Source organism: Haemorhous mexicanus, chromosome 22 (genome assembly GCF_027477595.1).
Source record: "Haemorhous mexicanus isolate bHaeMex1 chromosome 22, bHaeMex1.pri, whole genome shotgun sequence".
Lineage (NCBI taxonomy): Eukaryota > Metazoa > Chordata > Aves > Passeriformes > Fringillidae > Haemorhous > Haemorhous mexicanus.
This window is the reverse complement of record NC_082362.1, coordinates 6,421,579-6,436,095: the sequence shown is the minus strand read 5'-3', so window position 1 is coordinate 6,436,095 and position 14,517 is coordinate 6,421,579. Positions and strand designations below refer to the sequence as shown.

Genomic DNA, 14,517 nt, shown 5'->3' with positions numbered 1-14,517 from the left:
GTGTCGCAGGGAAGGATGGGCTCAGTCAGTTCAATGATCCATCCCGGCCGGTGTCCCTGAGCACACACTGCAGCAGTGCCTCTGCTCAGGAAATGATAATAAACACATAAATGCCATTGAAACAGCCCGGGACAGAGATTCCTGCCTTAACTTTCATCTGCAGTCAGGTAAAGCACACTCAAATCCCAGGGAAGGTGAGGAAAAGCACTGCAGTGGCTGCAGACCAAGTTTTCAGTATCATAATCTTTTATTGCACAACACAACTTTTATATCCATGTTTTCTTCTATGTGTTTTTAAATAAAAAACGTACAGATTATATATTACCTGAACTGAAAAGTCAAAAGTATTAAGAAATAATACACTGCAGTACTCACAGTATTGAACATCACACATCAACGTAATTATTAACAAAACACATTTGGAGATAATTCCAAACCCTGATTGTTAGCATCCAGGCTGGATTTTCAAAGGCATTACGGGTTACAATGCATAGACACATACAATTTATAATTCAGCAAAACAAAATCCATTTATAAAAGTCACAGTGAAAGTGGAGGTAAACTTATACTAAGCTTGTGTAAGTAAAATGACTATGAACTGCTGTTCTGGAAAGTGATTTCCAGTCAGAGAATTATATACAGGAGATAGAATTAGCCTCTGAAATCAGCTTATTTGCAGAAAGATAATGAAAGACTGGAGGGATTTTTTTTTTTTTTTTTAATTTTTTTTTTTGGTCATAGCCCAAAATTTAGAACTATCTTGGGTCCTCTGTGCAGTGTGTGAAAACCTAAAAACATCTTCAGGGCTCAGTAATACTAACCACAAACTTAAACCTAAAAACATCTTCAGGGCTCAGTAATACCAACCACAACTGAAAGCCAGCGGGGTCTACGAATTGTCCAGGGTAAAGCAGTCATTAAAAGAAGTTAAATAAATCCATCCCAGAGTTTAGAATGAGTTAGGGGATGATTTTTTTGTGGTGCCTGCTCTGAAATCTCGCCTTACCTGCCAGGCAGTTGTGTCCCGTGTGACCACTCTGCTTTGCCATGCAGAAAAGAAAGAAAATAAATGTCACAGAGAAGCTGTGACATCAAGGTGCTGTAACCCCGATTGCAGCAGTGTGAGCCTGCAAGACTCACTTGTCACTGCTGCAATCCACAGCCCTTTGGTCTCCCAGAGCCACAACTCCATGGATTTACACACAAATGGGAGAGCAGTGGAGGGCCCACACAAATGGGGAGGGTGTTTGTGCCTCACACAAAGCAGGAGCTGAAACCAAACACAAAGAGCAGCTCTGCAGTGGGAACCAGCAGCTCTGACAGGAATTTTTCCCTGCTGCCATTTCCATCATCCCCCTCATCACGTCCCTGTCATCTCCAAACAACAAACAGTGAGGATAAACCTGGGCACCAGGGCTCCCAGGGCTTGCAAATGCCAAATGAAGCTACAAAACCTTTAATTATACCAGTAATTAGCTTTTTAGGGGGAAAAAACCAAAACTGATCCCTCATTGTGGGTTAAAATAAAAATAAAAATGAAAAATCCTGCCATGCCCCACAAGGATTATGGCACCAAGGCTTTCCCAGACCAAAGCTGGCAGCACCTTCACTTTCCTCTGAGGAGGATGCAAGGTCAGCAAGGAATGGTTCAGATTCCTGGGCAGAATATTGGGAATTCAAGTTAAAAGTCTACACCAAGTTCCAAAAATTATTTTTAGATCTTTTTTTAAACTCTTCAGCTCAGCAGCCATTAAGGGGCTGCTGTACACAAACACCCTTTCAGGTCATTTTTGAGTGCCTCATAAGGGTTATTTTCCTTTTTTAAAATTTTCCTGGTTTTTTTTTCCTATTATTATTTTCTTTTTCCCTTCCTATTTCACAAGCATAAACCAGATGCAGAAACATTCCACGTGCTGTGGAATTGGCCAACTCACTCCATATCAGAGCTGCCTTTGTTCCCTGTTAAAAACCACTCCACAATGGATATAAAGGGAATGTTAAAAAAATTGGTCTTGTCATGGTTTTGTTCACACACAGCAATGTAAAAAATAGTTAACAATTCCAATTTTAAATAAATATTCCTCAACTGTCCCACCATTCAAATGGAAAGGAAACCATTTACTGCTCACAAACACAGGGACTGGGGAGTGTGAGGGTGGAAAAGTGGCTGTGTAGATGATAAAGTGGCAAAAAAGTTAAGGGAGCACAGAAAAATACGGATTAGCAAAACTCTGACCTGCCCAGATATAAAAAATAAGTCCTAAAGGAAAAAAAAAAGGGAAAAAAAAAGCAAAGCAGTATTCCAAGTTTAATGATATAATTCTATCCAAAAATCCTCAGTCCTCTCAAACATGGATTTAGCAGATCAGCCACTCCCATTTTTGTTTAAATGAGAATTTCAAAAGCTACAGGCCCAGAAAAGAGAAGCAATCACATTCCACAACCCAGTTTTTAGATCACACTCCCCTGGCATCCACCTGCACAATTCTTCTGCTTCTGTCAAAAAATGAGCACAGGCTGGGCAAGGGCAGCTAAATCCTTGTAAACAAAGACTGCTGTGAACAATTAAAATGTTGTTAACCTGAACAAATCACAAATCCCAGCACTAATTAAACGTGTGGGCTTAAATTCATGTTTTCCTTTCCAGTATTGCACTTAATGTCTTCAGGAGGATAGAACTTTGATTGAGACAGCTGATACAGACCAAGATTTTCATTTTCTCTTTTTGGTTGGGTTGCCTTCCTTAATTATATAAGCAATGACCAGGAAAAAGTTACAAAATCCAGAATATTAAGGAGTAACAAAATGACTGAAGCAGGAATTTTGTCATCACAGCTTCTCCTGAATAACAGCAGGGAAATTCCTAAAGCCAAACCAGAAAACACACTGAAAATCAGATTGTGATCCATTCCTGCAAAGAGTGCTGGAATTCCAGCCAGAGTTCTGTAAATACATTTATAGGAAGTGGTAAAAAAGCCCTGAAAATTCCAGTAAAACTGCAGTTCTCATTGTAATCTGAAATTGTAAATGTCTCTAATTCTGAACATCTGAAAACCCCAAACTTAAATATCTGAAGTGCACAAGCAGCCAAAACTTTGTAAGGCTCAGCTTGAAGATGTTCTTTAATTTTATCAGAAATTCTGGTTTGCAGTTTAGGTTCCTTGGGAAGAAAGAAAAAATGAAGGCAGCAAAGAAACCAAGCAAAATTCCTCTCCTTGCAGGGAAACTTTAGTCTCAGTTTAGCTTTTCATTTTGGGTGCCAAACACGACTCCAAGAACCTGTAACTCCAAGGCCATTATTTCAGGAAACAATTGAAATAAATTTAAATTTAGATCCAAATGGGCAGAACTCCCTCTGTTCATATTTATCTCAGCCCTTGAAACTCAGCAGTTGACAATGATGCTGTGAAAGGATTGCAGAGTTCAGCAGGGAGATATCACCTCAGAGACACAATTCCACTGCTAAATTAAATGTCCAAAAGGGGGACAAGGCAAAAAAAATTTGCCTCTTTCTTTGCAAGACAATTTGATCCTTAAGTTCTTAAAGCTATTCTAAAAATTTCTTCAGAAAACTGAGAATTTTGATCACTGTAATTAATGTTTCTGAAGAATTTTGGTCAGAAGTTTAATGAAGAAATATTCTTGGATTAATTAATCCAATGGAATGCAATATAGAAATATTTATTTTTCTGTCTCTTTAGGATTATTCTGAAGCCCCTTCAAGGGGGTTGGAGTTTTCTGTTCCTCATAAAACAGTAAGATTTTCAGACTTTTCTCCCTCAGTTTTGGGCTGAATTCAGCAGTTGAAATTTGGGATGTGGTTGCTCATGTCAGAAGTACAAAAATGACCTTCTGAAGAAAATATGATTCTGCAGTGGCTGCCTCTTCCAGCATGGAAAGGAATTCCCTACTGCTTTAGAGTGGAGAAGTTTCTGAATATGAAGTTTGAATTTTGTTTTTCCTTCTATGACACCAAGAAGGGTCAAGAAGGATAAAATTTAAGATTTAATTGTCTGAAAAAGGTGAGGTGAAGGAAGCACTTGTCTAACATCATCTGACTTTAAGTCTAAAATAAAGTTTAATATCACAGAATATAAAAAGAGTCAGTAATAAAATAATATACATTAAATATTCCTCTTACTACTGCTAACAGGAACATACAGACAGGGTTTTCTCATTTACCAAAAGCCTTTGCAAATGACCTGATTCTAAAGAGCTTTTTTTTTTTTTTTTGTAGATATTGTAAACATTTAAAATTTCTAAGGCTAAAAACAGGCACAAGTCTTCCATGAACAGTTATTCCTAAAAGCATTAAGGAATATATTCCAGATCTGCTATTCCTTTTGATAACAACAGAATTAATTGAAGTACAACATTATAATTCACAACATAGATTCTTAATTAAAAAAGAAATACAGCTTAACCCTGACAACAATGAATAATATATAAGGAGTACTCTTTTTTTTTTTTTTTTAATTATCTAGTACATCTAAATGACATTTCCAGATCTTTGTGCTGGGTGTGACTCAAACTTCATAGAGCTGGAGGAGGAACTAAAACATTTCTAAGAGGGTAAAACTGAAACGTCAGCTTTAGTAGCACCCCAGATTCCCAAAAATGCAGGAAAAATCTGCAATTCCACCCTGAAGCCACGTGCTTGGTGGCACCTTTGAGCAGATGTTCAGCCACTCCCCTCCATCCTGTGCATGAGGTGATTTTGTTTTGTGCCTCGTTAAGGTACCTGAGCCAACAGTCTGATTTCAGGCTGGATTTTCAAGTTTCCAGAGGTTTTCCCAACCCCTGCCAGCAGGCTGATCCCAAGGAATGTGAGCAGCAAGGCAACTGCCAAGAACATTTGTCCTTTAAGTGCCACCACACTCATCACCAGGCAATCTTGATGTCCTCTAGAAGTCCTTTCATCCCTTGCTGTGCCACCACACTCACCACAGATGATCTTGAAAGAACATTTGTCCTTTAGGATCCTTTCACAGGTGACCTTGAAAGAACATTTGTCCTTTAGGAGTCCTTTCACCCTTCTCTGCCACCACACTCACCACAGATGATCTTGAAAGAACATTTGTCCTCTAGAAGTCCTTTCACCCCTCGATGTGCCACCACACTCACCACCAGGTGACTTTGGAAGAACACTTGTCCTTTAGGAGTCCTCTCACCCCTCAGTGCCACCACAACTCACCACCATGTTCTCCCAATGATCTTGGAAGAGCATTTGTCCTCTAGAAGTCCAATCACCCCTCGATGTGCCACCACACTCACCACCAGGCGACCTCGAGAGCGCATTTGTCCTCGGGAGCCCCCTGATCCTTTGCTGTGCCCCGGGCTCACCACCAGGTGATCTTGAACTCGTAGATGGGGCGCTTGCAGTAGTAGTGGTTGATGAGGTGCTTGTCGCAGACGCCGATGCACTGGTGGTCCACGGTGATGCCGCGGGCCGACAGGTCGGTGACGATGCAGTGCAGGAGGTCGTAGACGTCGGCCACGGCCTCCCAGGGCCCGAAGGACACGTCCACCTCGCAGTGGTGCTCAAAGAGCTTGGCCTCGCTCTCGCTGCGCTCGAAGCGCAGGGAGTTGAAGTGGGGGCACTCGTAGGGGGTGATGGGCATCTCCTCCTTGAACACGCACACCTTCAGCTTGGCAAACCTGGCCTTCCTCTGCATGGCTCGCAGCTTGGCGATCTCGATGATCCGCTCCAGGTGGTCTGCAAAAGAGACACACTGAGGCTCCCGAGGAAGGGCCCAGGGAAAGAGAGCTAAAGCAATCATTTCATGTGAAACCTGTCACTGCCGCTGCTCTCAGCATCAGATTAGCAGCATGTGGCAAAATACAGAATAATCAAATCAATCTCATTGTCTGGTCAGCTTGGTGACCTTATTATATAAAATATATAAAAATTGATATATAATTACATAATTAATGTATTATATTTTATATATTATATAACCAAATATAAAATAATTATATATAATAAAATTATATATTATATTATACATATTATATATAAAATAAGATATATAATAACAAAATCAATCTCCGTTATCTGGTAAGCTTGGGGCCTTATTATATAAAAATATATATAAATTAATATGCTATATAATTTATATATATTATATAAAATATAGAATAATCAAATCAATCTCATTGTCTAGTCAGCTTGGTGACCTTATTATATAAAATATATAAAAATTGATATAATAATAATTACATAATTAATGTATTATATTATATTTTATGTATTATATAACCACATATAAAATAATTATATATAATAAAATTATATATTATATTATACATATTATATATAAAATAAGATATATAATAACAAAATCAATCTCCGTTATCTGGTAAGCTTGGGGCCTTATTATATAAAAATATATATAAATTAATATGCTATATAATTTATATATATTATATAAAATATAGAATAATCAAATCAATCTCATTGTCTGGTCAGCTTGGTGACCTTATTATATAAAAATATATAAATTGATATAATAATAATTACATAATTAATGTATTATATTATATTTTATGTATTATATAACCACATATAAAATCATTATATATAATAAAATTATATATTATATTATACATATTATATATAAAATAAGATATATAATAATAAAATCAATCTCTGTTATCTGGTAAGCTTGGTGAACTTATTATATAAGATATATAAAATTTAATATATTAATAATTACATAATTAATGTATTATAATATATTTTTATATTATATAACCACATATAAAATAATTATATAAAATAAAATTATATATGATATTATATATATAATATGTAAACTAAGATACAGAATAATAAAATCAATCTCCCTTATCTGGTGAGCTTGGGGCCTTATTATATAAAATATATATAAAAATTAATATACAATATAATTTATATATATTATATAAAATATAGAATAATAAAATCAATCTCCATTATCTGATGAGCTTGCTGGCCTTATCATTCATAATTATATGAATTAATATATTATATAACTACATAATTATTATAGTTTATATATATAATTATATATAATTACAACTATATATAAAATGATATAGAAATAGAAATAGAAAGAGACATATATATATAGAATAATCAAATCAATCTTGATTATCTGGTGAGCTTGGTGGCCTTATTACATGCCCAAGTTACCTGGCCTCACTACAAGGCCAAGTTTATTCACTTGCAAGTCCTGACAGAACAAATGCAGACAAACCCTCTCATTTGATAACATTGCAGCCTAATCTTTCTCCCTTTTAAGCATGGAAATCCACACCCTGGGATGCAGCAGGATGTGGAGACCTCAGAGATCCAAACAGCATAAGAAATACAGAATAAACTTCCCAGCTGCAATGGGATCAGTCTGGGAGCTGAGAGCAGACTGAAAGCACGAGGTTTAACACTGCAATGCCACTAGAAGAAACAGTCAGTGCTACTTGCTTTATTTACCTTTGTAATATGGCATTAGGCCCAGGAAAGCTTGTCTAACTTTTTCTCCTTTAAGAGGCTGGATATCCTCTAGATTGTCTAGCAAGGGTCCTATGGAATAATACTGAGCTTCCTTGTACACTGACCTCACTCGCTCTCGGGGGGGCAGCTCACCAGATCGTAGGAAGTTTAGTATGTCTCTGAAAAAAAAGGGCAAAAATATCATTAACAAACACATTTCTGCCAAAACTGCTGCAGGTGGGAAAGGACAGGAAAGGCTGGATATTCACTGTTTGCTCTATTGAGACAGTAACTGAAACAAATGAGCCATATTCCCAACATTTGTTTGTAAAACCGTTTGCCACGTTCAGGTTTCCAAGCCATTATTTCACATTTTGCCTCAGCTGATGTCAAAACTCATTTGAAAAAATATCAGTGGATTTTAAACCAAACATTCATTGTGGAGGAAACCATTTATAACACAGAAGAGGCCAGAGTGTTTCATGGGAAAGAAATTGTGGTCACTGCATTTCAAATTTAGGCCTGGGACAAAATAAACTTCTGCATTTTCCCAGAGAATCATTTTCATGAACATTTTATTCCACACAGATCCAGCTGAACGGATGGGACATCTGCAAAGGAGGATTCTCATCACAGATCAGGGCCATTTACAGAACAATAATCAGAATTTTTAAAAAAGAGACAGAACGTTTTCTTGTAGTTCTGAAACACTGTTCAGCAACAGGACCTTTTGGCAGAGAAAGAAATCACTTTAGAAGTATTAACCAATAAAACCCTGATCAAATAAACAAAAAAAGAAAAATTAAGGTATGGATACTGGGAAATGGACATTTAGGACAGCGTATGGAGAAACAATTGGGGGGCTGACCCCTGGCTAATCACTCGATGTCCTGGACTGAAAGTTCTGGATGGAGGGATGGAGGGGATGGGATGCTGAGTGACTGACAGAGAGCCAGGCTGGGGATTTGGGGATGACCTCAGCAAAGGAGAGGGATTACACAGGCAAAGGGAGGGGGGACAATCTGGGGTAAACCATTTGGGAAAAATACTGGGATACAAAACCAAAACTGTACCAAAGTGTAGAAGCACAGCAGAGCACATACCCGAAGTAGGTGCCGTCCCTGTCGATGAAGTACCGGCCCTCGGCGTCCGTGGGGATGTAGTGCCTGCCGCTGAACATGGCTGCCAGCATGGTGTCCTCGTACCTGCGCAGCGTGGACAGTCTGGTGGTGAAGAACATCCCCCCCACGTTCAGTGGGACAACTTCTGGGAACTGCAAAAGCAACCAGGACATCAGAAAGGAGCTGCCAGTCCTCTGCAGGTGACAGCACAGCTTCAGAAAGGCACTTGCAGTTTGCCACTGGGACAAATGTGTGGTTCCTGCCACACTGCCACAGATCAGGGAGCTCTGAGGGGTGAAAATGTGGATGCTTTGGCTGCTGGGAGGAATTAGGGAGTGGTTTAATTGGAGCTGGGAATATGAAACAGCAGGAATCACTCAGCTGGAGTGGCAGATATTTGAGATATTAATGCCTCCTCTCTTGGCTCTTTTGGGGAAAGGAAAGAACAAAATAGAACTCCTTCCCCAGCCTTACACAGAGAGAAAAAAAAAGGGAAGAAATCTCAGGTCAACCTTGGGATTTGCACTCTGCTGGTTCCTTTACACAACGAGACTATACTATACACTGCAAAAAAAAAAAAAAAAAAATTACATTTGTTTACATCAGGCCTAAAATCTTACTATCACACCCCAGGCTCCCTTAAGTACTAGAATAAACACTTAATTGCATGTCTCAAGTCCAAACCTGGATGGAACTTGTAAGTAAAGCTGCCGAGCTACTGAAATACATTCAAGAGAGTGAGTTTTATTCGAACGTGTTAAGCCCCACAAGGAAATCCTGAATTTTTCAGCACCTGAACAGTCTGTGCTGCCGTGATCACCCCGTCTCAGGTGAGCTCTTACCTGCTGGGGCAGCAGAGGTAGCGCTTGTGCTGCCTGGGTGGCGGTGGGAGTGGCCGGCTCTTGGAAATCATCCTCTGCATCCGAGCTCGACATGGCATCATCCGGGGTGGCACTCACTTTGTTCTGCCCCGTGACTACCACCATCCCTCTGGCTCTGGGGAGCAGCTCTGCTGGGTAGGAGGCCGTGGCAGGGCTGAAGGGAGACCCAAATTAATCACCCGAATTACCCCAATGGCCGGCGCGCTCCCCGCAGCGGCCGCGTCACCCCGAGCGCTCCCCGCAGCAGCAGCGATATTCCCGGGAGAAGGAGGAGCAGGGATGCCAGGCACCCCCGGAGAGGCTGCGGGCAGGAATGTCGCTGGCACAGCTGCTCCGAGGGCCTCCAGCCGCCGAGCCGCTGGCAGGGGCTGGAAGAGCCCGGCATCCATTGGCTGTACGGTGCAGGGAGCGATTGGCTCCGGCGCGGCTTTGCAGGAAAATGTCATTTGCTGGGAGAATTTGGGTGGCCGCTGTCCCAGCCTGTCCCTCGCCAGGGGCGGGATGCAGGAACACGGCCCTGCCAGGGGCGGGATGCAGGGACGCGTCCCTGCCACATTGGTGACACCCGGCTCCGTCTGTCACCTTCAGCCGCTCGCCGGCAGCGGGGACGGGCACGGGGAGGGCTCGGCCGGGCTCTGGAATTCCCTGGGAAATGGGAAAACCGGGATTTCTCAGCAGCCGGGGAAAGCAGGCGTTTCCCTGCCCGCTGCATCACAGCACAGCACAGCAGGGACGCGCACGAGAGACACGAATATTGAACTCTCCTTAGCACGCTGCTAATTATCGACTGAATTTAACACCTCCAAGGCTTCTCAGTCCATCCTCAGCGGGACAATGGGATGCACTGACAGACTGCACGGTAAAAATAATGACTGAAAGAGAAGCCCGCTGCTCTCCTTACACTGCGTTATGTAAAATCCCCGTTCCCAGGGTGTCTCCAGCAGCATCGCAACTCCCTAACAAAGACATTTCACCACCAGAGGCTTTATCCACCTCCAAACCTTCTCTCAAATCACTATAAAATAATAGAAAGAGGATTATTTGCACGAGCACATCTGGAATATTTATTTATTAACTCAAGGATGCTTCCTCTCAAAATCAGCAAGAAAAAAAATGACATAAAATTTAAAAAATCTGCCTTAATAGTGGTGCTAACAGTCACTGTGCACTCTGTTAGATCTCAGCTCTTAAAGGAAATATTGAGTTCAGAGTGAACCCAGACAGGGCTGGGATATTCCTGAGCAAAACAGGCACTTCATGGAGACCTGATCTGACCAAAATCTCCACATTCTGTGGGAGTGTCCACAGCCTTCTTTTCCCAAAATCTGGAGATGAATTGTAGATCCTGTTTAACACCCTAATAAACACAGGTAAGTAGCTAATGTGAAGTTCCAAACATCATTAAGAGGGTTGGCTCAGCTCAGAGAGGGATTGAATTTCTCTTCTCTACAGATTTTCCTACCCCATTCTAAGGCACAGGCAGATAAATAGGGATGGAAGAGCATCTGAAGGGCCACACCCTATTAACAATTTTAATATTTGTCCTAAAACAAATTTTATTCTGACATCATCAGTTATCCAAACAACTCAACTATGCCTCACAGATAAAGAAAAGACACAATATAAGTCAAAGATTCTTTTGCTAGGGATTCCTTTAAGGAGGCAAACCAATTATCAGCCAGAAAAAGCTTGCAGATCAGCATTTATAAGATGCACGGTCAAAAACTGAGTGAGCCTGTGTTTACTGTGAAAGTATTATTGGTAAAGCTGCCACTTGACACCAGTGCTTTGGCTGCTATTTCTAGTTCTCTTTAGAGTACTCAAAAGAACAAAAGATTGACCAAAAATGTGTTCTTTGTCTGCATTTCTCAAGGATGTCCCATAGATTTCACTAAATGGAGTTTAGTGTGACTAAACAACATTCACTCCATTAACTATGTCAGCATTATTGACCACAGAATGGGTTTTGGGGTAAGTTCATCCATTTGGCACGGCACCAAAAAGAGCCTCTTTCCTAAGAGAGCTAGAGCCTCAGAAAAAAGAGATTTTCTCCCTCTTTCATAATCTCCTTCAATATGACACCAAGGTTTAAGAAAAAAAGCCATGAGACAGCATTAATTATGTTGTGCTCAGGATACCAACCTGTGCCATTGGAACATCCACACAGAATAACCTCTCAATAATGAGGCTTAGGCCATCATGAGAGCAGGATTTTGAGAACAAGGAGTGGCAATAAAAAGATCAATGACTGACAAGTTGAACCTGTTTTTTGTCGTTCATTAAAAGGTGAGTGAAGTCTCTCTCTGGGTTGGCTTCCCCTGTTCACCCAGGGAGCAGTGAGACAGAGCTGTGCTGACAGGAGCAGAGTCCTCCTGAAAGAAAGCCACAAGTTAATCTCTGCATTTCATGAAGAAAACACACCCACCTGAATCCCAGAATAGCTTGGGTTGATCTGGACCTTAAGGATCATCCAGTTCCACCCCCCTGCCATGTCCACAGACCAGGTTGCTCCAAGCCCCATCCAAACCTGGGCTGATCCTTTTCTTTGCACTCAAAGCACCTGCAATAATTATTTTTAACTATATGCAGAAATATTCCCTTGTTAAATCTCTCCTTAAATTTATGGAATTTTTTTATTTAAACTAAGCAATTTACTCCATTTCACTTTCAAATACATCTAGGTCTAGATCAACAGAAAACATCACCAATAAATAAAATTATCACTAAATTAAATATCACATCAGCAGCATCCAACTCTACCAGAAATGCCTCCTTCCATTCCTTCCAATTGTCCTTTAAAAGCAGGGATTGCGTCCTGGAGCTTTGTTGGGGACAGCTCAGATATTGTCACACACAGAGCTCAATAAATGAGCTGGCCCTGCCAGTTTGCCTTCATTCCCCAGAGAGTGACAGCAACCCTTGAATTGGGCTTGATGCTGAAATTTATAAAAGCTTTTCAAGGCTCTGCTGCTCTCTCAACTTCTCCATATTGGTTTAAACAACTTTTTCTTAAATACTTTCTGAGGTATTTTTTAAAATACCTTCTGCACCAGTGTTGGCAAAGTTACAAACCCAATAAAGTTACATATCAACAAAAAAATGACATAAGGGTTATACAGTCAAAGGCTTTTCTATCAAGATTCTGATGAACATCACAGGAGTCCCACACAAACTCCTGTTCAAAGGTAACTCTGTGGGATGTGCTTTTTCAGGGAGATACCAACTGGATTGTTAGAAGGCTCCCCCCTTTTAAAGAGAGACTGGGGTAGAATGAGACCTATTTAGCAGTGTCTGCATCACCAACTTTAGGAGACACAGATGATTGTAAGGTTTGTGTGAACACAGAGGGAAAGACACAACATCCACTGAATTCCAATGAATCTGTGTCAAAGCAGCAAAGAAACATCCTGGAAGAGGGGCAATAAACTGTGTTATACACTGGCCTGGAGAATCCTGGCCTGTAAAATCCCAGCATCTCTAGTCACAAACACCACCACAGAGTATGATGAAAGGGCAGTGTAACTCAACTTTTGCAGCTGAGAGCAAAGACAGGGTGTGTGGATGGGCAGAATGGGAGTGTCCATCCCAGTGACCCTGCAGGACAGCAGGGACACCTGGCTGGGGGCTGGAGTCACCATGGCTGAAGGACACCAGGGCTGCACCCACCGGTGCTGGCACTGTCCCTCATGGAATCTCACATCTCTAAGGACAGTGGAGCTGGCACTGTCCCTCACGGAATCCCACGGCTCCCTGGCACTGTCACTCATGGAATCCCAAAGCTCTCGGGACAGCAGGGCTGTCACTGTCCCTCACGGAATCCCACAGCTCTAAGGACAGCAGGGCTGTCACTGTCCCTCACGGAATCCCGCAGCTCTCAGAGCTCGGAGCCGTCTGACAGCTGCGAGGCGCACAGGCATCACTACCACAACGCCTGGATGGGGCAGCACAAACCAGGCGGCGGGCACGCCAACAGTCAGGCAAATAACCAATAATTCATTCATAACTAATTAAAAATGAACTCTCACATTGCCAGGCTGACACAGCCTGACCGGCACCACCCCTCGCGAGGGGCTGCCCCGGCCGCCGTCCCTCCGCTCCCCTCACCCCTCCAGCCCCGCGGCCTCCCCGCCGCTCCCTCACCTGCCGCGGGTCGGTACCGGAGCCCCGGCCGCGGGGAAAGCCCCGCCGGGGATGGAGGGGATGAGGGAGGGCTGAGGGGAGCGGGGCCGGCTGTCCCCGCCCGCGCTCACCTGCTGCCCGCCCGCGGCCGCGGCTGCGGCTCCGCTCCGGCCCGGGGGGAGCGGCCGCGCCCCCGCGTCACGTACGGGCCCATCCGGGTCCCGGCGGGAGGAGCCGCCCCGGCGGCACCGGCGGCGGCACCGGGGCGATCCCGAGCCCTCAGCGCCGCGCGGCTCCGGGAAAGCGCCCGGCGGGAAGGAGCGGGGCTCAGAGCGGCCTCGGGAGCAGCAGCGGGGCCGCGCTGCCCTCAGCCGGCACCAGGGGAGGCCCCGGGAGCGCGGGTGGGAAGGATCTGCCTTCCTCACGGCACTGCGGTTCATCGTCGCCACACGGAGAGACGGAGGGAAGGCTGAACTCCGTCAGATCCACAGGGCGAGGAAATACAAATGTTTTGGCACGAACTCCTCTCCAAACCGGGGGGGAAGGCTGAAACCGCCTTCACCGCCTTGAACCAGCGAGGGGAGCAGAAATTGAGCCACAACCACCATCCCAAAAATAACTTATGGAAATAATAATGTTCCACATTGCATCCTAAAGATCGAAACTTCAGGGTACAACTCACAGCAGTGCTTTCCCCCCAGCAGAGCATCTCTAAACAAAATTGCTTTTAAGGAACAAATTCAAGAGCCTAAAATTACCTGCTTCTACCTGCAGTAAACAGATCTCATGTCATACCTCAGTGGGACACTCCAATTTACTATTTCTTCATCACCCACTATTACAAGCAAACAAAAAGCATTAAACTGCAAACCTTAAAATAAGATCCAAATCCAGGACATGAGATCATCTTCTCTCACATCAATAT

General features: G+C 42.7%; 1 protein-coding gene across 5 annotated transcripts; it reads right to left on the bottom strand.

Moving 5' to 3' along the window:
• Window positions 1-228: 228 nt before the first annotated feature.
• KCTD7 (potassium channel tetramerization domain containing 7) lies at window positions 229-13,855 on the bottom strand. Of its 5 annotated transcripts, none has more exons than XM_059866240.1 (6): window positions 13,724-13,855; window positions 11,736-11,845; window positions 9,435-9,627; window positions 8,575-8,744; window positions 7,472-7,650; window positions 229-5,716 (listed from the first exon to the last, which is right to left on the bottom strand). In XM_059866240.1, exons 3-6 carry the CDS (start codon window positions 9,576-9,578, stop codon window positions 5,340-5,342), a joined length of 870 nt encoding a protein of 289 aa, XP_059722223.1. In that variant the 5' UTR covers window positions 9,579-9,627; window positions 11,736-11,845; window positions 13,724-13,855; the 3' UTR covers window positions 229-5,339. The 5 variants fall into 5 exon arrangements, with proteins under 5 accessions (XP_059722223.1, XP_059722221.1, XP_059722222.1 ...); XM_059866238.1 differs by having other exon boundaries at window positions 11,616-11,845; window positions 13,724-13,854; XM_059866239.1 differs by having other exon boundaries at window positions 11,616-11,845; window positions 13,614-13,753.
• Between the last annotated feature and the right edge of the window lie 662 nt (window positions 13,856-14,517).

Bases quoted from the DNA above. Each gene is read 5' to 3' on its own strand.
- KCTD7 (XM_059866238.1), bottom strand. The intron at 7,651-8,574 runs GTATGTGCTCTG...CTTTTTTTTCAG, and splicing joins AGGGACGGCACCTACTTCGG to AGACATACTAAACTTCCTAC. The intron at 5,717-7,471 runs GTAAATAAAGCA...TCTCTTTTGCAG, and splicing joins CCTAATGCCATATTACAAAG to ACCACCTGGAGCGGATCATC.